The sequence below is a fragment of the Eptesicus fuscus genome, chromosome 2, assembly GCF_027574615.1.
Source record: "Eptesicus fuscus isolate TK198812 chromosome 2, DD_ASM_mEF_20220401, whole genome shotgun sequence".
Lineage (NCBI taxonomy): Eukaryota > Metazoa > Chordata > Mammalia > Chiroptera > Vespertilionidae > Eptesicus > Eptesicus fuscus.
Window position 1 is genome coordinate 71,183,350 of NC_072474.1, and position 27,986 is coordinate 71,211,335.

Here is a 27,986-nt window from a genome sequence, read left to right on the forward strand (position 1 = left end):
TATATAAGTTCTTTGGTTTATCTCTTCTCATTCCCCCTCTTTTTTTACAGCTGCATAGTATTCCATAGTGTAAACATCCCACAACTTTTTTATCCATTCATCTACTGATGGGTGGGCTGTTTCCAAATCTTAGCTATTGTAAATAACTCTGCTATGAACATAGGGGTGCATATTCTATAGAAATTTTTTATGTGGTGATTGTGCAGAGTGTATTGATTCTTGGAAATGGGGACATGAAATATGACAGAGAAAACTCAAATGGAAAAAGAATGTTTACACAATCTCAAACATGTAAAAATTAATATACATGAATTCTGTTGTTCAATATTCAGTATTTATTAAATAAGAACCTACTATGAGCAAGTCTCTGCTGTAAACACTGAGAAGACAGTAATAAATATGACCAAAATTTCTACCCTCAAGGAGCCAAAATTCTTATAGGAGAGAGATATGTTGAGGATCAAAGGGATATTAATTATTGATATATTTGGGAATGTAATATCATGAGATTTCTCCCGTATAAAACTGCTTATATTTTAAAAACCCTTTTCTCCTTTCTTTGGTATGTCTTGTTTTCTTAGGAATAAAAATTTCTCTGGTCACTTCATTCAATCAGCATTTGCTGAGTTCTTACTATGTGCCAGGCCCTCTTCCGGGCACATGAAATACAATGTAAACAAAACACACAGGCTTGCCCATTCTCAGGGATCTAGATAGTCTAGTGGGAGAGACAGAATATAAGACAATACTATAAAAACATATATTCTTATAATATATGGGTATTTATTAATATATAAAAATATATAATTACATATTACTAGAGGCCTGATGCACAAAATTCGTGCAAGAGTAGGCCTTCCTTCCCTCGGCTGCTGGCACCAGCTTCCCTCTGTCACCTGGGACCCGTGTTTCCCTCCTGCAGACACCGGGGACCTGGGCTTCCCTCACAGCCCTGGCTTTGTCCAGAAGGATGTCCGGTCTAATTAGCATATTATGCTTTTATTATTATAGATAAGAATATAAGTAAAATGTATACAAGTTTTGATGGTGAGTAAGGGACAAAAGCAAGGAGGAAAGCAGGACATGAATGTTTGAGACAGCAAATTTCTAGATTGGATGGTCAAGAAGGACTTCTTGAGAAGATGACTTTTGAGTAAATTTTTTTAAATGAGCATGGTGTCAGGGGAAAGAGCGTTCTGGCCGAGGGATCAGCAAATACAACGGCCCTGAGATGAGAATGTGCTGGAGTGTTCAAGGCACATCAAGGTGGTCAGTGACTGAGGTGTAGTGAGCTAAGGAGAGAGAGGTAGGAAATGACACTGAAGGTGTAGCAGCAGACAAGATCACATCTGGCCTTTGAAGTCATTGGAAGGATATTGGCATTTTTCCTAAAAATGAGAAGTTTTTGAACAAAAGAGAGATATGATCAAGAATGGATTAAAATAACTCCTATTGTTGAGAATAGACAACGGACACAGGGAGGCTTTTAAGAGACTGTTGCAATAATCCAGATGAAAGACAATAGCTTGGACCAACGGAGTAGGTAAGATAAGCATCTTGAGCGGTGGGCAGCACAGAGTAAAGGATGGAGGGTGGCAGGATACAGTGTTCCCCCTGGCACAGCCCCTGCCACAAAGAGGCAGAAACTCAGAGCAGAGACCCTTTCTGAACCATTGCTCTATCCCCAGTGGGAAGCACAGTGTCAGGCACATTCTAGGTGGTTAGATGTTGCAAAACAAAAAAGGAATGTAGAACCAAATGTCTATTTCATGGCTGCCTTCTGCTGTAGATCACTCTCCTCACCACTTTTGGCCAGAGTCATTTTCCTTTCTTTGGCTATTTACGAATTAGCACCTTTAATGTTTATTTGTGTCTTAAGAAGCCTTTTGTTTTCAATGACCTACATTAATTTAAAATGACAGATGAGTAAAGATCCCATTGAACCATTTCTTTCCATCTCATACCTCTATGACCTGGAAGCACCATTATTGTTTTTCACCGTGAAAGAGCCAAGACTGATTGTAACTGAACGTATTTTTTTTTTTTCTTTTAGGGAACAACTTAATTCTTTATTGAAGACCTATAACATTTTTTATGCGAACCAGGAAAATCTGCATATTACATATGGACAGGTAAGTCCATCAAATAAATTAAATACAGTTGATTCACAGGAAAAAAATTCCATAAAGGTCCAGAGAAGTTGGGATGAGTTGGAGTTCATAAGCCAGTAGCACAAATGGTCTGAGAAACAGGTTCATCTTTAAGTTGATCATAATTTTCTTAAGTATATCACAAAAATCCTAGTCCTGGGACATCAATAACTTACTCAGAATTTTTGGGGAAAATGAAAGCATTTAAAATAACGTTAATGACATATGTGCTTTCAGCAATTCTAAAAAATCTATCCTAATACTTCCATACGAATGCACCAGGATGTATACAGAAAGCTGTTCACAGTGATATCGTTTGTAATGGAAAAAAATTTGAAGGTATCTTAAGTCTCTTATCAATGGAGAATTACTCAATAAACCATAACTATATGGCATATCTGTAACATAGTCTGATTTGGTTGTTAAAATGCATGATCATTAAAGTGCATGTATACCATGTCATAATAATACACTTCCAAATGTTAAAGAAACAATTCCGGAAAGTCCTGAAGCTAGAAAACATTTTCAGGCTACTGTACACACTGACCTTAAACCAACCAACCTCCCTCCCTCCCTCCTTCCTTTCTTCCCTCCTTCCTTCCTTCCTTCCTTCCTTCCTTCCTCCCTCCCTCCCTCCCTCCCTCTTTCTTCCTTCCTTCCTTCCTTCCTTCCTCCCTCCTTTCTTCCTCCCTCCCTCCCTCCCTCCCTCCCTCCCTCCCTCCCTCCCTCTCTCTCTCTCTCTCTCTCTTTCTTTCTTTCTTTCTTTCTTTCTTTCTTTCTTTCTTTCTTTCTTTCTTTTCTTTCTTTCTTCTTTCTTCCTTTCTTTCTCTTTTATTTCTTCCTTCTCATTCCTTCCTTTCAATTGAATGCCTCATTCTCCACAGCTCTCTCTCTCGCCACAGTCTTGTATTCTAATGCTGCTTGCTTCCCATTTTTATATCTTCCTGGTCCCAGGGAATATTATAATTTTCTAATATTCTGGTTGAAATCTTCAATTATGGTGGTAGAACACTGACTTTAGGTCACCATGATTTGGCTTAAATCTGCATTTGGGACAGAGGATATTTACAAAGCCCTCTAATGTTTACTAGTCAGCTTAAATAATTTACTTCAATTGGATATTTCAAATAACTTCTCAAATGTAATTATATACAGAACAACAACTGATCCCTTTAAAAAGAAATGGATCAAATTTTAAATAATTTCAATATCTGAGAGATCTCTAATATCTATAATTATAAAAATATAAAATTTAGGAAAAGGTAAAAACTTTAAGAAAATTATGATTTACATTTTAATTCAATAGTTCCCACAGAATTCCTGATGTTTAGAAGTTTGTTTTGTGCTTCCTTCATGCTGCTTAAATTCTAGTAGACAGACAAGAAACAGGAGTAAAATGTATGGTATGTCAGATGGTGACAATGGCTGTGGAGAACATCAAAGTGGGGAAGCAGGCTCCAGAATCTAGGTAGGGTGGGGAGGAGAAGAAAAGATATTTACTTACTTAGTGGGGAGGAAAAGAATTTAACCATAGGCTCTGAATGTGAGGGAGAGAACTTTGCAGAATCATAAAATTCAGGAAGCGCTTTACCATACTGTGCCCTCTGATGGGCGTGTCATCATCATTGTGACTTACTTCACTGGTTATAGCTGTTATCAAAATTAAAATATTTTTTTCTTCTTTTGTTAAATATTTCCAACTTAAAAAAAATTCTTCCAATGCTAAAGTAGAATTATTTTGAAGATAAATTGAAAAGCCAAGCAATCCCACTTAAACATTTATTTATTAAGATGTTTTACATTCTTAATTTCTACATCTTCAGTTGAAACATTTATCTTCTATAAATAATACAAAAAACAATGTTTGAGATGATTGGTTTCTTCCCTAGACTGAAGATGGTAAACTAATTGTTGAAGGAATGTTGGACATTTTCTGGGGAGTAAAACGGCCTATACAGCTGAAAATACAAGATGAGAAGCAAATCCCTTCTTTTACTGTGAAGTCACCAGATGTCTTTTCCAAAATGTAAGCTATCATTCATGTTTCTAATTCTTTAAATAACCTTCATGTTTACCTTTATTGTATGCACTCTTACAGATGGGAGCTCTTTTAAATGCTTACATACAGTCTCACTGAATCCCTTAGCAACTCTATGAAGTAGGTGTTCAGAAACCAGAGCTCTGAATTCAGTAATTATGCAAGATCTCTAATCACTATGTAGCAGGACTGGACTGAACCTCAGGTCTACGGGCTGGAGAGCCTGTGATTTTGATCTCTCTGTTGTATTGCTTCTCTCCTTGAAGGCTGCATGGGTTCATTGGAAAAAATTAAATGTATAGGCAAGATTTCATTATCCCTGGCCTGCTCTCTCTCTCTCTCTCTCTCTCTCTCTCTCTCTCTCTCTCTCTCTCTCTCTCACACACACACACACACACACACACACACACACACAAAGAGGATACAAATTTAAATTTTAAATTTATCTTGAAACAAAGGGCTCTTTCTGCTTTCTGGAAAGGAGATTTAATTATGCTCCAACTAATTGTCCTGACCCTGTTCAACAAGGCACAGCAGGTGTATTTGAAGTTCAGTAAATGCACAAAACAGTCCTCTGTGTGGGTTTATGCAACCATACCTTTAATAAATAAGATGGGCTGGTTTTTTCATTACCTTTCATTATTTTTAGAAAAGCAAATAAATATTCTCAAAAGGAATCAAATGTATATATTTTTTCTGTATTCTTTCTCCCACTCGCCCTTCCTCCTTTTTTATTTTAATTTTTATTAAAGCATAATTGGTATACAATATTATATTAGTTTTAAATGTACAACATAGTGATTCAACATTTATGCATCTTACTGTGTAAACACCACACTAAGTCTAGTAACCATCTGTCACTGTGCAAACTTATAACACAATTATTGACTATATTTTCCTTTATCTTTTTCACCCATTCCTCTACCTTCCTCTCCTCTGACAATCATTAATTTGTTCTTTGTTTCTGAGTCTGCTTTTCTTTTGTTGGTTCATTTGTTTTGCCTTTTGAAATTCCACATATAAATGAAATCATGCAACATTTGCCTTTATCTGTCTGATTTATTTCACCTAGCATAATACCCTCTAGGTTCATTCATGTTGTCTCAAAATACAGGATTACTGAGTAATGTTGCAGTGTGTGTGTGTGTGTGTGTGTGTGTGTGTGTGTGTGTGTGTCCTTTATTCAATTATCTATTGATGGGTACCTAGTTGCTTCCATGTGTTGGCTGCTGTAAATAATGCTGCAGCAAACATAGGGGTGCAAATATCTTTCCAAATTAGTGTCTTTGTTTTCTTTAAATAAATACCCAGAAGTGGAATTGCTGGGTTGTATGGTAACCATAAAACTCTTAGAAGAAAACATAGGTGGTACACTATTTGATATAATTCTGAGTAATATCATTTTGGATATAACCCCTAGAACAAGGGAAACAAAAGCAAAAATAAACAAATGGGACTTTATCAAACTGAAATGCTTCTGCATGGTGAAGGAAACCATCAAAAATGAAAAGACAACTAAAAGAATGGGAGAATATATTTGTAAATAATACATCTGGTCAGGAATTACTATCCAAAATATATAAGAAACTCATCCAACTCAATAACAAAAGAACGAACAATTCAATCAAAACATGGGCAGAGGACATAAAAAGACATTTCTCCAAAGAAAACATACAAATGGCCAAGAGACATATGAAAAGATATTCAACATCATTAATCATCAGTGAGGAACTACTGCACATTATAATCAAAAAGTCAACAAATGACTTTTAACCAGAAATGGTGAGGATGTGGAGAAAAGGGAACCCTTGTGCAGCCATTATGGAAATCTTACGGAGATTCCTAAAAAAAAAAAAAATAGATCTTCTATCATCCAACCTCCCTTCTTCTTTAATCCTTGAAGTTGTAACTCATCTCCCTTTTGTATGTGCGTGAAGGTACTAAACCTTCACCTCACTCATCCTCCCATCTATAGCTAGATGGCCAAGAGTTCTAGCAGAGCAAAGGAGAGGATGGAGGGAGAGGCGCCAGGATGATTTCCCCAATCTGGTCTTTGACCATAATAAAAAACAACAACAACAGATTACACCATGAGGGAAGCTCCGCTTTTCCTTTGAAGAAAACACTGAAGCCCCACTATGATTTGCACCTTGCCGATCTTTCTCAAACATGATGCTCCAGCAAGTCTGAACATTTTTTATTCCCTTAATATAGCATACCGTTTCTTACTTCACTAACTCTCTGCCTGGAAGTCTACCTGCTTTTCCATACTTATTTTCAGACTCTTCGACTGATGCTTGTAGATTCAGGTTGGATAACACATTCCCCAGAAAGCCTTTTCTGACACCTCAGTCTGTACTAGATGCACTGACAACTTTTCTATACCATTTCAGAGCATGCCACTACCTATATTGTTATGTACCTATCTCCCCATCTTGCCTTCGGGTTCCGCAAGCGTAAGGAGCATATCTTATTCATCTTTGCTATCCCATTACTCAGCAGTGTGCTTGACACAAAGAAGGGACTCAAATATAGTATTAAATGAAGCCCTCGGAAGCCTGGTGGTTAAATTACCTCTGTTGTGAGAACTCTCTGTACATATACTACTTCTGACTAGTCTTCCACCCAAGCTAAGATTGCCAATGGGCAAAGGGTCCAGGACTTATGAGAGAGTGGAAGGGAGACCACAAACCTAGGCAGCCTGATGAAGCCCTGCATCCCTCACCTTCATATACTATGTGATTGATGGAGCTGATGATTCTAAATGAGTAGGAGCATCATTGAAAAAGTGAAATTACCCTTGGGCCCTGCTTTTAGAAAACTGTACAAGATATGAATTTGGCAAAAGTAGCTATCATTCTCCATATTACCTTAGAACTCATTGCCAAGTTCTCTTGGCAGCCAGCTCCTTTTGATGATTTTATTCGTGAAAACTTGATAAGTATGGACCATTATGGGAAGATGTCAAGGGGATGCAGTAAGGCATTGTATTATCACATTAAGCCGTCGTTATTTTGAATATCCCAAGATATTTTTTAATGTCTCAATTTAAAATATAAGGAACTTGTTCCTATAAATCCTGAATTTGGGGGTACGTTTTAAGAGTCCAGGTAGAGAAGGCGATAATAATGCCTCTCCACATACTGTGGCAGGTTATGAATGACTATCCTCAGGATGTACTTTCATGGACTCCATTTCCACTTTCCAGTGTTTATCAGAGCATTACTGTGACTGAAACAGGAATTATCTCTTTAATTGAAGATTGAGAAAGAATTCCATAGAAAACTGCTTGATTTTTACTGCAGTAATGAGAGCTATGGGAGAATGTCTGAGTGCACACTTGCAGTGTATCAGATACTTCTGGTGGGTGAGGATTGTCAGAAAAAGATCCCACTCCTCTCTTTCGCCCACACAGAGCAAGAATAGATTCAGCTGCAATTAATTAGCCAAGAATCCCTCTTGGGAGCCCTCTGAACACTCAGCGGGAAGGTGCAGCATAATTCGGAAGGTCTGCCCCCTGGCCTGGGGTGTCCTAGTGGGCTGCAGAGCCGCCTAAGGTTCTCCTCTTTGTTGCACTCCAATGCTAGACACCCACATTCATTTAAATACTGAGCTCAAATGAAACTGTGAAATGAAACGGACTGTTCCCTCACTCTGTGGAACTGCTCTCATGATCCCTTCCCCACACGGGGTTTCTATGGGCAGAACTTACACCTCTGCAGTCACAGGATCACAGGTTTGGTAGCTCCCGTGGATGGATGTGGAGTGAAAAAAAGTGGAAGTTGTGTTCTCAGCTGCAGGAAGCACTGCCATCTTGCCTTTCAGTTCACCCTTTGAGAGATTCATCCGTTTGTTGTGCTGGTTTGTTTTAATTACATTAGAAATGAGTCACACTGAGTCAGTTTACTGGGAGTGGTAGAAGCTTAAAATAAATCAGTTTGTTTGAGCTGTGACCACTTATAATCCTTTATGGAATGAATTCTATAGAGAGTACTTTGATCTCTTATATCTGGTCCAAGTATTTTCTTTTGGAAATTAAAAAAAAAAAAAAAAAGACAGCCTTATTATGCTTGTTAGTATCAGTTTTTCCTCCTGCTTTTCCTATCTTTCCAAAGTCAGCGTTGGCACATTTTGGACAAGTCATAGTGGAATGAAATAAAGAGCAGAAACTGGACAGGTGTACATTTCAATAATATCAATAGTGGGGGTTTTTCTTACATTATGGGTACAGAAGTGACATCTGCTATTGGCCTATCAAATACCTACCTCCTTTTTCTTTTGCAACTCATTAGAAAACCTACCCACAGTTTAAATTTGCTAATGGTATTCATCCTGAAGCTTGGTCGTCAGAGCAATCCAAACAGTCTCCTGCTGGGGCAAGTTAAACTGCTTGATATTACATAAAGTTGTAGTCAGTTTTCTTTGGAAAACTCTGGATAACTGCCCTCAAACTTGGTCATGTGCACAGCTGTATATGTCGGTACTTCAAATTATGCAAACCAGAGCTAAAATTGGTGTGGTCTCCTAAGATGGTAGGAAGAAAAGGTGGTTAAACACTGCTTATATTGAGCCGTGTCTGTCTCCCAGTAGTAGTGTGGCGCCACTAAGCTATAAGAAAGTGAGAAGAGGTGTCACGTCTGCCAGGGTTCCCAAGAATGTATAGTACATTACTGGTCTTGCATATTCTTGTGCATTTCATCTCCCCCTTATGAAATAACACCAGGTTGCTTCTCCTTTTTAGTTTCTGTTTTTCTTCGGTAGTCTGTTTTTTCAATTACTACCCCCCTTTTTATGATAATTGTATCTTCCTCCTTTGTCTATTAATCTTCTATACATTGTGGAAAATGAATAATTTCATCTATTATAAGAATAGATTCTGAGTCAGGACCTGAATACTTCTTCTTTGAGTTAAAGTTATTATTTATAGTTTTTGGACATTACAGTATTTGTTTTGACCGACTGTATGTTAGATAGTAGAGTTCACTGGAAAACTAATCAACAAATATATTAGGATCCCCTTTTTTCCTTCCTAAGGCTATTGTGAGGCTCAAATGATATAAAAATTGTAAAAAGACTTCAAAATAATTCAAAGATCAAGGAAAAAAGAATCACATTTATTCATATTCACCAACACTAGTATTTTTTTTAAACTTTTATTGAATTTATTGGAGTGATATTAGTTAATAAAATTATACAGGTTTCAGGTATACACTACTATAATACATCATCTGCATATTGTATTGTGTGTTAACCGCCTAAAGTCCAATCTCCTCTGTCACCATTTATCCTCCTTTACCCTCTACTACCTCCCCTTATTCCCCTTTCCCTCTGCTAATCACCATACTGTTTTCTGTATCTATGAGTCTGTTTCTATTTGTTTGTTTCTTTATTTTGTTCATTAGATCCATATATAAGTAAAATCATATGGTATGTGTCTTTCTCCAACTGGCTTATTTCACTAAGCATAACACTCTCCATGTTCATCCATGTTGTCGCAAAAGGTAAAATTTTCTTCTTTTTTACAGCCAAGTAGTATTCCAGTGTGTAAATGTACCACAGCTTTTTTACCCACTCATTTACTGATGGGTACTTGGGCCATTTCCAAATCCTGGCTATTGTAAATAACACTGCAATCAGCATAAGGGTACATATATTCTTTCAAATCAGTGTTTGGGGTTTCTTTGGCTATATTGCCAGAGGTTGAACCATTGGGTCACAAAGCAGTTCCATTTTTATTTTTTATTAGGAAACTCCATACTGTTTTCCATAGTGGCTGCACCAAACTGTATTTTCACCAACAATGCATGAGGGTTCCCTTTTCTCTTCATCCTCCCTAGTACTTGCTGTTTGTTGATTTATTGATGATAGCCATTCTAGCAGGTGAGAGATGATATCTTATTGTGGTTTTGATTTGCATTTCCCTGATGATTAGTGACATTGAGAATCTTGTCATATGTCTATTGGCCATCTGTATATACTCTTTGGAGAAGAATCTATTCAGGTCCTTTGCCCATTTTTTAATTGGATTGCTTGTTTTTTGGTGTTGAGTTTTATAAGTTTCTGATAAATTTTGGATATTAACCCCTTTTCAGATGTATCATTGGGAATATGTTCTCCCATTCAATGGGCTGTCTTCATTTTGTTGAGGGTTTCCTTTCTGTACAAAAACTTTTTAGTTTGATGCAGTCCCATTTGTTTTTTTTTTTTTTCTTTTGTTTCCCTTGCCTGAGGAGACATATCAGAAAAAAATATTGCTAAGAGAAATGTCAGAGATTTTACTGCCTATGTTTGCTTCTAGTACTTTTATGGTTACAAATGTGACATTTAAGGCTTTATCCATTTTGAGTTAATTCTTATATATGCTGTAAGAATGTGATCTAGTTTTATATTTCTGAGTGTATATGTTCAATTTTTCTAACACCATTTATTGAATAGTCTATCTTTATCCCATTGTATGTTTTTGCCTTCTTTGCCAAATAATAATTGATCATAAAGGTGTGGGTTTATTTCTGGACTGTCTATTCTGTCCCATGGGTCTATATGTCTGTTTTTCTGCTAATACCATGCTTTTTTGATTGCTGTGGCTTTGTTGTATAGTTTCATATGAGGTAGTGTGATTCTCCCAACCTTGTTCTTTTTCTCAAGATTGCTATTTGGGGTCTTTTGGGGTTCCATGCAAATTTTTGGAATATTTCTTCTAGTTCTGTGAAATACACCAGTGTTACCTTGATAGGAATTGCGTTGACTCTGTAGATTGCTTTAGATAGTATGGACATTTTAATGATGTTGATTCTTCCTATCCATGAACACAGTATATGCATCCACTTATTTGTATCTTCTTCAATTTCTTTCTTCTGTGTCCTATAATTTTCCAAGTACAGGTCTCTCACATCCTGGGTTAAATTTATCCCAAGGTATTTTTTATACAATTGCAAATAGGATTGTTTTCTTAGTTTCCCTTTCTGATAGTTCATTATTGGTATACTAGAGGCCCGGTGCATGAAATTTTTGCACAGGGAGTGGGGGGTGTCCTTCAGCCCAGCCTGCACCTTCTTCAATCTGGGACCCTTTAGGGATGTCCAACGGCCCGTTTAGGCCCGATCCCAGATCCCATTGGGATTGGGCCTAAACGGGCCGTTGGACATCCCTCTCACAATTCAGAACTGTTGGCTCCCAACTGCCCTCCCCTACAGGCCTTGTCCCCCCCAACTGCCCTCCGCTGCTGGCCTGGTCCACTCAACTGCCCTCCCCTGCAGGCCTGGTCCCCTCCAACTGCCCTCCCCTGCAGGCCTGGTCACCCCCAACTGCCCTCTGCTGCAGGCCTGGTCCCCTCCAACTGCCCTCACCTGCTGGCCTGGTCCCCCAACTGTCCTCACCTGTAGGCCTTGTCCCCCCACAACTGCCCTCCCCTGCAGGCCTGGTCCCCCCAACTGCCCTCCCCTGCTGACCTGGTCTCCCCCAACTGCCCTCCTGTGCCAGCCCTGTCACCCCTAACTGCCCTCCTTGCTTGCCTGATCACCCACAACTGCCCTCCCCTGCAGACCTGGTACCCCCCAACTGCTCTCCCCTGCAGGCCTAGCCCCCTTCCCCAACTGCCCTCCCCTGCACACCTGGTCCCCCCCCCAACTGCCCTCCCCTGCAGGCCTATTCCCCCCCAACTGCCCTCCCCTGCAGGCCTGGGTCCCCCCAACTGCCCTTCCTTGCTGACCTGGTCTCCCCCAACTGCCCTCCTCTGCCAGCCTGATCACCTCCAACTGCCCTCCTCTGCTGGCCTGGTCACCCCTAACTTCCCACAACTGCCCTCCTCTGCAGGCCATCTTGTGGCGGCCTTCTTGTGGCGGCCTGTTTGTGTCCACATGAGGGCAGCCATCTTTGACCACATGGGGGGTGGCCATCTTGTGTCTTGGTGTGATGGTCAATTTGCATATTACTCTTTTATTATATAGGATAAAAATTCAACTGATTTTTAGATATTTGTTTTGTATCCTGCTACTTTGTTGGATTCATTTATCATTTCTAGTAGTTTTTTGATGTTTCTAGTAGTTTAGGGTTCTCTCTATATAATATGTCATCTTCAAATAATGACAATTTTACTTCTTCCTTTCCAAGTTGGATACCTTTTCTTTCCTACTTCTTGTCCTATTGCCATGGCTAGGACTTCCAATACTATGCTAAATAAAAGCAGTGAAAGTAGATACCCCTGTCTTGTTCCTGATGTTAAGGAAAATACTCGTAGTTTTGCTCATTGAGTATGATGTTGGCTGGCATATATGGCCTTTATTATGTTGGGGTCCGATCCCGCTATTCTCACTTTGCTCAGTGTTTTTTATCACAAATGGGCTCTGGGTTTTATCAAATGCTTTTTCTGCATCTATTGAATATGTGATTTTTATCCTTCATTTTATGTGGAGTATCACATTTATCAATTTGTGGATACTGACCACTAATATTAATAAGCATTTTTGGTTGCAGCCAGAATTAATCCCATAAATACCCTATGGGTGAATATGTTTTGGTCATAAGGAAAACAAACATTATGAATGAGATTTTAGTAGGAAGAAGATAGTCATATCACTAATAATATCCATTAACCTAGAGAGATCTGGGGATAGCCTAGATCTCTAATGGTTCCTGGACCATCATGAAGTAGATACAGATAATGGTGATTATGATGAGGATGACGGTGAAGATGAGGACAATTATGATAATTTAACACATACTGAATGCTTACTAAGTATTGGACACTGTTTTAAGAATTTTACGCAAATTAACTCAATCTGCTCAACCATCTTATCCAGCTCATACTGATATCATCTCCATTTTATAGAAAAGACAGAGAAGATAAGTAACTTGTCTGAGGCGAGATAAACAAAATAAAGATGATTGTTGATCCACCTGGAAAAAATAAGCAGTTGCCTAGTTTTATTTATTCTGGGCATTAGGATGCTTTGGCAATTGTTAGCATCCCATATAAATCATAATTTTCTAGAAAAGAAGTTTGCATATACTTTCCTCCTTTATAAATTGCATTCTTCATAGTAGTCAAGACCTTGACGATAGGCACCATATCTTATTATTTTGGAGCCACTTTACCTAACAATGCTTTGGAAAAAAACAAAACAGGAACTCAATGCAGGTTGACAGAATGAACACTTTTTGTATCTAAACTATCTTGAGAGCATTATAAGATCTCTGTATAACAACAGGTTGTGTTGGTTTCTACCAGTTCCATTTGCACATCCATTTTACAGAATCTATGTAACCTGTGTTTCTATGTATTGAATTATTGTGTCAAGATATGTTCAAAATAAGTAAATGAAGTATTTAAAACACATGCTGTCCACTCTGGTATAAATATTATTTTAATAATGTAAAATTGTTAGAAATCAGGGTGAAATATCTACCAATAGAGGCCCACAGTACTAATAAAAATGCTGTAAGTCTGAAAACCATCATGGACCTCAATATGAATGGAATTGATGTCACTTATAAGACTTATTATCTTCCAGGGGAATGACACGCTGGGGAGAATTTGATGATCTTTATCATATTAGTGAACTGGACAGGACTGAGATTCCAGTGTCTGAAGCAATGAATTCCCAGGAAGGTAAGTGTCAAACTGTTATTAATGAGGAGACTTTAAAGCATGCATCATAAATGTTTCTCTGAAGTCTAACATTTTACACAGTACTACATAATAAACTCTTATTTTATGTTTTCAAAAAAAAGGCTTAAATCACTACAGTTCTGATGTGATGTTTAAGAACATTACTTAGCTCTAGAAAAATATGATGGTTTTTAAAAATTACATCAAGGCACTTAGATTTATTAGATTAAGGAGAGCTAAAGGCTTGAATTAAGTTTGTTCTCATAAAATTATTCAATGTTTTTCCCAAGGATTAGGATTATTTATTATATTCAGTAGCTTTTTATGTTAGGCCATGCATCTCAGACTGAACTTCACATCTTTTTAGAAGTTGACCATTTTAGTTGGTAGATATTTACATAACATTGCTTCTCAGAAAGAGGCAGATATACTGAGGTCACTATTTATATTTGATAGAGTTGTTTCAAGCATTTGTTTTAAAAAGAGAAAAATCTACTTGAACATCAAATGAGTTTATATCAATTTGCCAAACCAATGGAAAATGCCAGCACCTATAAAAAATGGCATCAGTAGTAATGACAATAATAATTTATGTGATAGTAATTATATTAACGCCTATCACTTACTGAGACTACTGAGTGTCAGGTATAATAGCGTATATTTTAAAGAGATTTTGTTTTTTGTATAATATATAGAGATCCAAGAAGGAGGGTGACTGAGACTGGGGGCAGGTTCATGTTTCTGGTGGTGATATTACCAAGCTGGCTTCAGACTGAACAAGGGTTCCTACTGACATTACCTTCCTGAATCTACCTACAACTTCCAATGTTTATTTATTTTTTCAAACCATTCTTAATTCAGCTTCCTCTGCTTTCATGTAACAAATCATATTGTATAACAAACATGATGTCCTTCCAGGATTCCCTGATCCTTGTCTCACAGCCTCTTGACATCTTTTAGATAAGGATCTTTCCAATTAGCCCCTTGGAAAAAAATACTCATCTAAACCCAGGGGACTCTCAATATCTTGATGCCAAAAATATAATAAAAATCTATTTGTATTTGAGGACCAGTGCTAGAGCAAGATGAAATATCTCATGCCTATTTCATGATGCTCTAATTACAATAGAAAATTATTTAAAATCTCAAGGTAAAATAGAACACAAATGCCGCCAGCAGACCCTCTTCTTACATAAGAGCATTGCTATTCCCTCGCTGTTTAAAAGCATTAGAGTCCATTGCTTAGTTACGTATTACTAAATACATACACAAATCCACCCAAGATGCAAAGAGGTGGGCGGTTAAATGATATGTGCCTATTATCTTTATTCTTCCCAGATTATTTATCTTATCACAGCAGCACTCTGAAGCCTCATGCAGCTGAAGAGCCAGAATCTCCATTGCTCTATAGAACCATGAGTGAAGCAACCCTGGTGAGAAAAAGGATGAAGACTCCAATGATGGACAGAAAAGACAGACAGAAACATAGAGCTTCTATTAACGGACACTTTTATAACCATGAAGTGAGTTACAATTCTATTGGTGTCATTTAAAATAGTGTTGTCTATTATGCTAACAATAACATTCAATTCATCTTGCAATTTAAATAGTAATAGCAATAGTAGTAGTATATCTAACTAGAGGCCCAATGCATGAAATTAGTGCAAGAGTAGGCCCTCTCAGCCCCGGCTGCCTCAGCCCTTGCAGCCCCCGCTTCATCCGGAAGGTCGTCTAGAAAGTTGTCTGGACGGTTGGTCTGCTGTTTGGCTGATTTGCATATTACGCTTTTATTATTATAGATATTTATTGGGTGCTCTGTGTGTAATGTATTAGGTTAACAATTTAAATTGATTTATGATTAATTATCTCATTAATAAACTGCAACAATGCTATGAAATAGGTACCATTATTTTCCCTACTTTACATACAAGTTAATTGAGGTTCACAGAGGTTAAGCAACTTGTCTTAGGTTACACTGCTTTTAATAGTTACTTTGAACTTGGACCCAGCTTTGTCAGACTCCAGAACCCAAATTCTTAGTCACCCTGATGGATGAACCTTACCTAAGTAGCTGGTATGTGCCAAGCACTGGCAATATAAAAAGGAATTAGTCTATGCCTCTGCCAGAAAGGAGCTCAAAACATGGGCAAAGAAACCAATACAATGACAAATGTTATTAGAATAATGTAAGTGCTACAGTAGAGTTTTATTTAAAGTACAGGAAACAGCCCTGGCCAGGTGACTCGGTTCGAGTGTTGTCCCATGTGCCAAAAGCACCTGGATTCAATTCAGGACACATACCTAGGTTGCAGGTTTGATCCCCAGTCAGGGCATCAGGGCATGTACTGGAGGCAACCAATCGATGTATCTCTCTCTCTCTCTCATCTGTGAACATATCCTCAGGTGAAGATTAAAATAATAATAAAGTACATTAAGCATTAACATTTAAATTTTGTAAAAGTCCTATTTACGCCAATAAATCAGATTTCTCATTTTTCATGTTCCCTTCCAGGTCTTATACAAATACACGTCATTTTCTATATAAGTCTAGCTGTAGTTTTGATATAATTTGTATTCTTATTTTTCATTTGATATGTGTTAAATTTGCATGTGCTTCTCCGTGCTATTTGTAATACATTTTACTTAACTCAGGGTAGAAAATGTATTATTTTTCTAAAACAAATAATTTTCATGTCATATATTTTAGCAATCATTCATCCATTCATTGTCAGGCACCACTTAATATATGTCAGGCACCACTCTAAGCTCTTTAATATAAAATATTAACTCATTTACCTTAAACTTTTTCCTATAGGGCTTTCTACCTTAGTCCTTCTTCTTCCATCCTTGTGAGGGTATCAGTAGTGTGCCTTTGGAGACTGGGGGGGAACAAACCTCTCTTCTGAATGCTTTGTTCAAATTAGACTTTTTCTTTTTTTGGTTCAAGAATTATCTTCCTGGCCATAAAGGAACATTGACAGTCCCCAACATAATGTGCAACTACAGATCTCCTGTTCTTCTCCTCAGAATTATGTTGTGTGTGGTCATCTTGTGTTAAAGAAGGCAGTGAAAGCCACATTGTACCAAATAATTGGCTTCCAGATGGGATCCTTATAGTAAGAATGAATTGGGCACTAAGTTGGCTGCATAGCATAGGGTTACATGATTCATTGCTTGGGTGCTACAGCTTAATGACCTGATTTAAAATTCTTGCTGAGCAAAATAAAAATGTACTGAATCTCTTAGCCTTAGTTCCTTCATCCTTCCTACTTTACCAAGTTGTTGATGTGATTAAATGGAATAAGGTGAGTTAAGCACAGTGCCGAACACAAAGGAAGGACTCCATTTACATTCGCTTTATTGTTGTTGATTGAAAGAGATCAAGCTGGGACTACAGGTATTTCACATAAATGTCATTCACTGCAATGTAATAACTAGGAAAAAAAGGGCGGGAAAGAAAGTTAGAAAGAAAGAAAACCCCCAAACCCAAAGCATTCTGTCTATCAATGGGTATACAATTCTGAGCATCTATAAACTTAAATTGACATAGCCCTTTTTTTTGAAAGACACATAGTTTTTTTTTAAATATATTTTTATTGATTTCAGAGAGGAAGGGAGAGGGAGAGAGATAGAAACATCATTGATGAGAGGGAATCATGGATCAGCCGCCTCCTGCACGCCCCCTAGTGGGTATTGAGCCTGCGACCCAGGCATGTGCCCTTGACTGGAATCAGAATCAAACCCCAGGACCCTTCAGTCCTCAGGCCAACACTCTATTCACTGAGCAAAACCAGCCAGGGCTGATACAGTCTTTAAATGTATTTTTATACCATGAAACCTCTTAGTAAGGACAGTATTGTTAGGTTGTGGATAACATCCACATTAGATGCTTACATTGTGATATTTGTGACCCATTCATGCCTTACAATGTCCACAAACATTTAATTTTCTCCATAATTAACAAAAATTTATCCCAAACGTCCTCCATATATATACTTTGATGTTTATTTACTTAATCTCTCAATATAGGACTCATCTATCTAACATTCCATTAAACCACCCCAAAATCCATTCGTGTCCATATCTGCTGAACACACCTCATTTCTACTGTCTTAGAACACTTTGAGATTGTACACATAAATGAGATATATGGAAATAAACCTTTACTTAATGTTCCTTTTTATTTTAAAATATATATGTAATTGCATTTTTCTTACATTCTGCTACTTAATGAGTGAGAACCTTTTTTGTTTTTTATGCTGTGGAATACATGGAGTCATATTTCCTTTGAGGTCATAAGTTATACATATACTACCTACCAACTACCTACCTTGTGAGTCTCTACTCACTATTGTTTTATGGTTGTTTTTGTTACTATTGTTGTTTTATTTTATTTTTTTTTTCTCTTTGCAATTCAGTTTGGGAAGTTTCTTTTGACCTAGCTTTAAGCTCATTGATTCTTTCCTCAGCTATATTGAGTCTATGAGTAATGAATTCATCAAAGACAGTCTGCATTTATAATACAGTGTTTTTTATCTCTAGCATTTTGTTTAGATTCTTTCTTAGAGTTTTCACTTTTTTACTCCATTACCCACTTGATCTTGCATGTTGCCTGCTTTGGTCATCAGAACTCTTAACATATTAATTGTAGTTATTTAAAATTCACTGTCTGATAATTCCAATATCTGTATTATAGCTGAGCTTGATTATGATCTTCCTTTGTCTCTAAAGACTGTGGTTTATGTCTTGACTTGTAACTTTTTTTAAAAGCCAAACATGTATCAGGTAAAAGAAACTGAGGTAAGTGGGCTTTTCATGTGAAGATGTATGATAATTGAAGTTAGGTTCTGTTTAAGTTTTCTGTAGGTATAGTTTCTGGAGACTTCACATTCTTCTGGGTTTTTTTTTTGTTTGTTTGTTTTGTTTTGATCTCCCGTAGTCACTTTTGGTTTCTCTACATACTTCTCCTCAGAGGGAAATCTTTGTCTTGCTCCTCTTTCTACTATAATCCATTGATATTATTCTTATTCTGAAGTTTTGTTTAAGTGGTTTTCTCCACTCACTATTCTTTTTTAAATTTTGAACACATATTTATATTATAATAAAGTTAATTTTGTCTATCTATAGTTGTTATAAGGATTAAATTTGTATTTATAAAGGGCTTAGAATATATGTTAGCACATAGTTACAACTATGCTAAATTAATAATTGTTTGTTTGGCAAAAATAAAATAAAGAAAAACATTTACTTGAGAATTCTGTCATTCTTGGGAATAATACCATTACTTTCATGAATTATATATTTTGCCTAATAAACACTAATTTGCTTACATATTGACTTACCTAAATAGGTAAATCAGCCCTTGCTTAAGTACCAACACATCTTAATCTCTGTGTACATACGTAACCATGAAATATGTATAAGTTAAGGAAATCCTAGCTAAACAAATATTGGTCAGCATTTCCCAAAGTATGTGCCATTGGTTATTAATAGGTATACTTAAAAAGGATATTACTGTAAGAAAAATGATCAAACTGAGAGTGAAAAAGTCATGGTTATGTGCTTACTAGAGGCCCAGCACATGAAATTCGTGCATGGGTACAGTCCCTACTCCTGGCCTGCGATCAGGGCCATCTTCCCTGGCTGTGGGCAGCTGGCCCCGCCCCCCGCTGCCACCCACCCCCTGGTTGCCTGTTCGCCATCGGGCGATTGGAGCCTGCTGGCTGCGGGGAGGAACCAAGAGGTTGGCCATTCCCACCCGCTCACTGGCTCTGTCCCCCAAAGCTGGTCACCCTCTGTGTGTGGGGTGACCAGTGGGGCGGGGACCATGGCCTGGCACTGCCCACATCTGCCGCCACCAACACCTGGCTCCCCGTTCCCCATCCGGCGATCAGAGCCTCCTGGCCGAGGAAGGGACCGAAAGGTTGGCCAGCAGGCCCAGGACCTGTGGGCTGGGGGCAGCTCCTGCATTCAGCATATGCCCCCTGGTGGTCAGTGTGTGTCATAGCAACTGGCTGTTCCGCCTTTCAGTCAACTTACATATTACCCTTTTATTATATAGGATTATAACGTTTTTTATGGTGCATTACTAACCCCCAAGAGGGATGTCTCAGACTTATCTGACCACAGAAACCTTTTACCAAGTATCATCTAGAAGGCAGACTCTTGAATAGAGCAATTTATGGGAAATATTGTTCTAGATTTTCAATCGGTAGCACTTTTACTCCAAAACTTAGTTGAGATATAGGCTGAACCATATGTAATTGCCAACATTGGGTCATTTCTGACCAACCAAAAAGAAATGATTTTATAAGGTTTGAACTGAAAACAATTTAAAACAATTATTTCTAATGAGAAGGAAGGTGTGGCATGTGTTTAAAAAAGTCTATTCATGTAAATTTTTATTTGTTTTTAGTTATAATAGTTAACTTATTTTGAAATCTTAAATTATACTAAAGAATGGTGTAATCATCTAGTGAAAATATTTTGAACATGCTCGAATAATATTTTACCTAAGTTACTCTAGAAACAATATAAGGCTGCTTAAAAGGAGACATAATATTCAACAACAACAAAGAAAGCAAAAACAAGAAAACAAGCTTTTTATAATGGTGACCTTGGATTTTAATTTCCTTGCCCAAAGAAGGACAGTTTCAAAATATTGACTGCTATTACTTTGATGTAATTTTAAAGACTTACATGACAATATTTTTTTTTTTTTAGACATCAATTTTCACCCCAGCCTTTGAATCAGAAACTAAGGTCAGAATAAACAGTAACATGAACACTGAAGAAGTAATAAAGCAACTTCTTAAAAAATTTAAGGTAATTTTTATCACTTAACTGTAGTATAAATATCTTGTATATAATTTAACTATAGACATATTAATGCTTTTGTCTGAAAAAGACCTATGAACATGTAAATCTAAAATCAATGTTCAGTTCTGAAGAATTCTTTCCTATGTGTGACACCTTTTATTAATTGTGCCCTGAGAAATTACATTATTCCCAGGGAACAGAGATTTTATGCTTAAAAGTGAAAAATGAAAGTGAGGAAATGGGTATATAATTTGGGTCTGGTTGGCTTAGAAAACATCATATGGCAACAAATAATTCATGTCTATTTTTTTTTCCACTGACAGATTGAAAACAGTGCCCAGGATTTTGCACTTTACATTATTTTTGCAACAGGAGGTAAGAAAGCTTGATCACCCTTTTCACATGTCCCCAGTATTCTGCCCATAGGAAAGGCAGGGGAGCAGTTTACTCCATTTGTGGAAGAATGGGAGAAAAGAAAGAAAGGAGGGGAGGGTGTTTTAGAGGAACCAAAGAAAAGGTATCCTGGAGGAGTTTATAATACAAAAAAAAGTTTGCTTGTTGGCCAAACATTCAATTATCTGAATGGTGATCAGAGCCCTTGAGAATCCATGAAGCTTCCCAGGAACTGTTAAGCATGTGAGTCATTGTTTCTCTCTGTACTTCTTTCTTTTTGGCTTTTCCTTCTCACTGTAGCTCTTACTGGAGTCATCATTATAGATGATTTTTCTATGATCTTACTTTTATCTCTTTCTTAGCAGAATGCCTGACACATTGTAGGAGTGTTACTCTTCCTCAGTAGAGAAACACATTTGGAACTTGGTGGTAGGGGGTAAAATGTTAGAACCAGGACATTGAAAAGGTGCTATGCATCGAATGCTAGGAGCAGCGAGTGAGAAATTAGAGAAAACCCAAGGTGATACTCAATTTTTGGAAAACCTCAAAATTGAAAAAATTGAAATGTTATATCCCAGGTTATAATTTAGGTGTCAGAAATAAGTAAAATAACACATTTTGATGTCAGAATAACTATAAGAAAATTAAAGCTGGCTCTCAAACATATCTACACTAATAAAAGAGAAACATGCAAATTGACCGTACCTCCGTTACACTCACAAGCCACGCCCACCAGCCAATCAGGAGCGAGTATGCAAATTAACACAATCAAGATGGCTGTGGCCACGGAGCCAGCAGGAGGCTTGGGTTTCCCCAGCAATGGAGGAAGCCAAGCTTCCCGCCTGCCCTGGGCTGCCCTGTCCTCTGCTCAAGGCTACAAAGTTTCAATTATAGAAGATAAATAAATCCCAGATACCAGGGCCTCCTCTTGAGTTGCCGGGGGGCATGGCTGGCCTGCAAACTACCACAGGTCCCTCACTCAGGCCACCCCATGCCCAAGGGACACCCTGATCTGGGACACCCTTCAGGGCAAACCAGCCAGCCCCCACCTATGCACCAGGCCTCTATCCTATCTAATAAAAGAGTAATATGCAAATTGACTGTCACTACAATACACAAGATGGCTGCCATCATGTGGTTAAAGATGGCTGCCCCTATGTGGACACAAGATGGCCGCCACAAGATGGCCAGCAGGGTAGGGCAGTTGGGAGGAACCAGGTTGGCAGAGGAGGGAAGTTAAGGGTGACTGGGCCTGCAGGGAAAGGCAGTTGGAGACGATCAAGCCTGCAGGGGAGGGCAGTTAGGGGTGACCAGACCGGCAGAGGAGGGAAGTTGGGGGCAAACAGGCTGGCAGGGGAGCAGTTAGACATCAATCAGGCTGGCAGGGGAGTGGTTAGGGGGTGATCAGGCTGCCAGGCAGAAGTGGTTAGACGACCAGACACTTAGCATATTAGGCTTTTATTATATAGGATAGTCACCATGCTGCACCTTAGAGCCTCAGAACTTTTCTGATAACTGAAAAATTGTATGCCATTTGCCTTCCTCAATAGCACATTTTTTTTATTGTAAAAATGTAGGTCTTTAAAATTTTATCTATGAATATTATGTTCCTTTTTATATATTGTTTCAAAATTTCTTACACATAAAATATCTGAATATAATCATAACAGGGAACTTTTAGGGACCAGGATCAGAGTAAAGAATGCAGCAAATGGCACCTGTCTGGGGAGTAATATGAAAAATAAAGATGGGTGCATTTTAACAGCTTTATCTACTAAGCCCATAACCTATAACACTGTTTCTCAAATTGCTGCACTTCAGAAGTTCCTGGAGAGTTCATTTAAAATACAGATTCCCAAGCCCCTCCAGATCCGGGGACAGTCTGATAATATGTATTTCTAATAATTATCTCAGGTGACCATGAAGCAAAATTATGAAGCAAGAAACCTTGCTCTATAATATAAAGAATGGAACAAATTGAAGGTGCAAAACAAAGTTCACATAAGATATAGAGGTCAAAAGAGGACTTAGTGTGTTATTGAGAAGAGCTAAATTACCCAGGTTCCCTATTGCTTCAGAAATGGTAAGAAAGCAATGGACTCTGACACTGTGGAAACAGGAATATATAATATCACTTCAATTGTGAGCTTCTGTGTTCTAGACCCTCTCTTGACTTTTTTCCTAAGGTAAGTCCAGCCAAAGGGATGAGAACAGTTCTGACTCTTGAAATTTTTCAGAGCCCAAGGGAATTTATTTTATAGATAAATTATAATGTAAAAAGGTCTACCCTTCCCCTTCAGTCTATTTCAATGTAACAGACAGATTGTTTATCAACAATGTAAATCAGACCATGAGATGTGAACCTATTCTCAGATCCTCCAATGATCTGTCTTCTCACAGGAAACCAGAGTTTTTACAGTGGCCCCTTTACATCTCTTCATCTTTCACTAGCTCTCCCTGCATCTTCTCCATTCCAGCTACCCTGCTTCCTTGCTGTTCTTTGAAGGCATTAGGCATGCCCTGGCCTCAGGAGTGCTTTACTTGTTTATTTACTCTGTTTAGAACACACTTCCCCCAAATAGCTTCATGATTCCACCCTCATCTCTTTTAGGTCTTTATTCAAGTGTTACTTGTCATTGAAGGCTTCCCCAATCACCCTATCAATAATTGCAAACACACACACACACACACACACACACACACACACACACACACTTTCTATCCTCTCCCTTCCTTGGTTTAGTTTTCTTCTGAATACTTATCACTAACATATAAATTGATTTATTTTCCTTACTATGTGTCTTGTCCACTAGAATGTGAGGTTGGTGAGACTAAGTGGTTTTACTCTGTTTTGTTCCGTAGTGTACCCTGCACTATAGAGCAATGCCTGACTCAGAGTAGGAACTCAAAAATGGTGAAGGAAAGAAGGAAAGAGGAAAGAAGATGAATATAAGGGCACTATGATATGTTTATGCTTCATTCTTATAAAAATGAGATCACAGATGTGAAAGCTACTTTGATAGGAGCTAGAAGTGCTTTTGTGCTGGAAGTTAGAAATTAGAATATACCAAATGGCTGTTATTTTCTTTCTTATCTCATTATCATGGCTGAATGGATGAAGCCCACAGATGAAGGAAATAATAAAAATACCCCAATAGCAAAATATTCTGAATATATTTTTAAGGAAGAGCCAAGGATTGGATGTGGGGTAAGAGAGAAAGGAAGAATTGAAGATAATTACAAAGTACTGGATCTGAATAACTAGGAAGATGGCTTTTTGTTCAACAAAATAGAGAAGAATCAATAAACATTTGTTGAATAAATGAATGAGTGAATGAATGAATGAATGAATGAATGAAAAATTATAAAGAATTTTTGCAGTGTGTTGCTTGATAAAAGTCATAAATGGATCTGGAGATTTTTCTGAACATCCTAACCAAAGGCAAGATTGAATTCTCTCAGTCAAACTTTGAGGAGTAACAAGAGAAAGGAGTTCATTTTTAGTTTATTTCAAGGTTTTAATTTCAATTTAACTCTTTTGAGTGAGTGCCTCCTATTGTACATGGATTTTTTTAGTTCTTCTTTCAAAGCGAGCTAAAGAAAGAAAGTGAATAGCGAAACTACCTTTCTTCTTTTTCCCTAGTACGGACTCTTGACTACAGTTGGTTCTTGTTTTCTTTTGCAGAAAGGAGACGGCTGAAGAAGACAGACATTCCACTACTGCACAGGCTCCTGCAGGGACCCTCCAAAAAGAACGCTCGCATTTTCCTCATGGATAAAGATACGGAAGAAATTAGCAGTGATGTATGAATACCATCACCCTGAGTCTGTCTTTGCCTGCTCCTGACTGAGCACCTCTCACATAAATATTCTGCTTTCCTTTTTGTGCGTTTTATTTTTAGGTGGCTCAATACATTAACTTCCATTTTTCTCTCCTGGAATCCATCCTTCAGAGATTAAATGAAGAAGAGAAAAGAGAGATTCAAAGAATAAAAACAAAGTAAGTCAAGAGCATGCATGCTGGGGTGCTTGTTCCTTTAAATAAGTTCAATGCACTAAATGTGTCCAAATTTTAATATTCTTTTTCTCCTTTTCATTTTCAGATTCAGTACAGAAAAGGCTATGATACTGAAATGTCTTCTAAGTAAACAGGTAGTAAAAACAGAGACGACAGTTTAGTGGCTGCTGTTGCTAAAACACTTCAACAAAATCAGAGAGATGTTACTATTTTATGAGTGTATCCACCCTATACTTGCATTCATGCAAATATATATGAACTCGACTCTGTAGAAAATTGAATGTTGAAAAAGCTTGTCTCTCTCAGAGGTGATGAGGTTCACAGTGGGACTGAAATGAGCTTGAATTTAGTTTCAGTAACTGAAATAAGCTTGGATACTGTGTATTCCAAATAGCGTTCATAGAGAAACAATAAACTGGAATTTAATGGCACCTTCAACTTCACGCAGTTTAAATGTCGTTTAGCTTGAACTGTAAAGAGAACTGGAATATCAACAACCAACTCTCAGAAATGATTCAGAAGTCAAAGCTGCCAGCTAGTGAAATAAAACAGAAGTATATACTTCCCCCCACCAAGAAATCTGCTGGTGACCGTCTTATAGCTCCTTGAAAACTCTAATATTTTCATAAAATCTAGAGCTGTCTTTATGTGGGTAGGTGACTTTTGGCAATCTGTAGCATCAGAGCTATAAATCCTTTGGGAAGGAAAGGATTGTGGACTCTTAAGAGTAATTTTCTCAACCTGAGCCCCCTTTTTTGCTGTTTTACTGATGACTTCCTTAAAGATGTTTTTAGGTCAACTGAACTAGTTTTCTTTATTTTTCCAAACATATACTACAGAGACTTCACATATTTAATCAGCTTGGCCAAGACTTGGCCCACAGTAACCATTGTTACTGAATGAATACAAAGGGATATGCAAAGCTCTAATAGCTGAATCTAGGAGAGGAATCTGGAGTTCTGCTCTTTTTCTCTAAGGCGTCTCATTCTATAAAATAGTGCTCAAGGTATTTACAAGTTGCTAAACCAATTTGGAAAAAAAAAAACACAAAACACTGAGAATGGCACAGTCTCATCTATGTTTTTATTTGTGAACTCTATATTAAAATGGAGTTCTATGCAGCTTTCTTCCATTCTGGAAACTACTTCCATTTGCATTTCTCAGATCCATTGTATTAAACTCTTTGGGTTGTAGGCTCGATCCCCAATAGGGGGTGTGCAGGAGGCAGCCGATCAATGATTCTCTCATCATTGATGTTTCTCTCTCTCTCTCCCTCTCCCTTCCTCTCTGAAATCAATAAAAATATTTTAAATAAATAAACTTAAAGTACCATCAAGTATCTGTCCTAAATATGACAGATTTACCTTAATATATTGAAAGTCTACAGAACACATAAGAAAATTACCCAAAGTGACAGATTTAAAAAAAAAAAAAAAGGCAGATGAGATGTAAAGTAAAATCACATAAGAGGAAATGCAAATGGCTACTAAGTATATGAAAAAGTTGTATCTTAACATAATCAATTAGTCTGTGTCCAATCAGGAGACAGAAACCACACAGTCATTTGAAAAGGGAGTTAGGTATAAAGGAGAATAACTAAAAGATGGAAAGAGAATGCTAAACGGTTGCCTATGGCTGAGGAAGAGTGCTCCAAAAAGAAAAAGCTTGGAACAAGGGATTCAGAATTCATTGGAGAAGGTGTGGTTGCAACCCACTGGATGGAGGAGAAGTTGGCTGGGTGCCCACACCAAGCAGGGCCACAGCCACAGGGCAAGCAGGAAAACAACCTCTGAGAGGTGGACCAGCTGGGGCAGGTGGGCAGGTGGGCAGGTGTGCAGAGAGACCTGGGACTTCACTGCAGGTGCAAGGCTCAGATCACACAGGGTCTGTGTCTGGCGGTCCCCAGGAAACTGTTTAGAGGAACAAGTAGGCCGAGCAGCAGGGTCGGCACAGAGAGTCAGGGATGCTGCTAGGACTGGGAGCTGGAAGGGCCTCCTTTGAAGAAACCTAGGACAACTCTGTGTATGATTTGGTTCTGTGGCATCTTTAAAGCTGCATGGGATAAAGGCCCGGCAAATGGCTCACTAAATGGCTAGCCCACAGGGCCCTCTCAGGGAACATGCACCAAGTTGAGGAGAAGGTGCAGAGAGCAATGATTTGAGTAGGGCACAGGCCTGCACTGGAGCTCCAGGCTATGCCACCACAAACCCAATCAAAAACTGGGAAAGCTGTGGGGGAAATAAATGCTAGAGAAAGCTGCAAGCCACTGGCAACTAGCACTGGGCAGAGCAGTGGAGAAAAAAGTCGGCCACCCAGCCAGCCACTAGGAATCAGGAAAGACAGACTTCCTCCTAAGGTGCTTCTCCAGTGCCCTCTGCTGACAAAGCATGGCATCCAAGCTGCAAAGAAAACATATTTAAAGGGTCCATATCCCTTTCACAAAGCTGACAGCAATGAATGAATTTGGAACAGAACAGCAAAAATAACTGGCATGTCAACAAAACACAAAGTAACAAAAAGTAAAATATACTTTTTGGCCTATTAAATCAGTAAAGATTAAAAAGTGACAATATTAAATACTCAACAAATTACAATGAGATGGGCTCTCAAACTACTGTAGAAATACAAATGTATATAACTTGAAAGCAATTAAGCTATAATTTCAAATTATAATTCTATTTTTAGAATCATCTTGAAATAATCAGTCATACAAAGACATTATGCAAATATACTTACTATATTCCTATTTATTGTTGTTAAAAGAAACAAATAGCCTAAATGTCAAAAATAGAAAAAAGATGAAAGAAGGAAAGAAATACTTATCCATAGAATGTTATGCAGCTATTAGAATTGTTCCCAAATAAATTTTAATGATAGGGTTAAATTCTCCTTATGTAAATAAGACTATACACACAAATATTCTAAAATATTTCCTATGCATAAAATATGTGTTTATATGTG

The 27,986-nt window shown here is 37.9% G+C and overlaps 1 protein-coding gene across 3 annotated transcripts in view; it reads left to right on the forward strand.

Moving 5' to 3' along the window:
• Nucleotides 1-26,413, forward strand: part of RASSF6 (Ras association domain family member 6) — a 55,142-nt gene extending 28,729 nt beyond the window's left edge. For all 3 annotated transcript variants that reach the window (XM_008160891.3, XM_054723488.1, XM_028138123.2), the window contains 9 exons: nt 2,054-2,132; nt 4,040-4,176; nt 13,698-13,795; nt 15,134-15,318; nt 20,519-20,620; nt 20,938-20,989; nt 24,693-24,811; nt 24,910-25,007; nt 25,111-26,413. In XM_008160891.3, the coding sequence (XP_008159113.2) occupies nt 2,054-2,132; nt 4,040-4,176; nt 13,698-13,795; nt 15,134-15,318; nt 20,519-20,620; nt 20,938-20,989; nt 24,693-24,811; nt 24,910-25,007; nt 25,111-25,186 (946 nt within the window). In that variant the 3' untranslated portion in view covers nt 25,187-26,413. The remainder of the gene's footprint in view (nt 1-2,053; nt 2,133-4,039; nt 4,177-13,697; nt 13,796-15,133; nt 15,319-20,518; nt 20,621-20,937; nt 20,990-24,692; nt 24,812-24,909; nt 25,008-25,110) is intronic.
• Nucleotides 26,414-27,986: the final 1,573 nt, after the last annotated feature.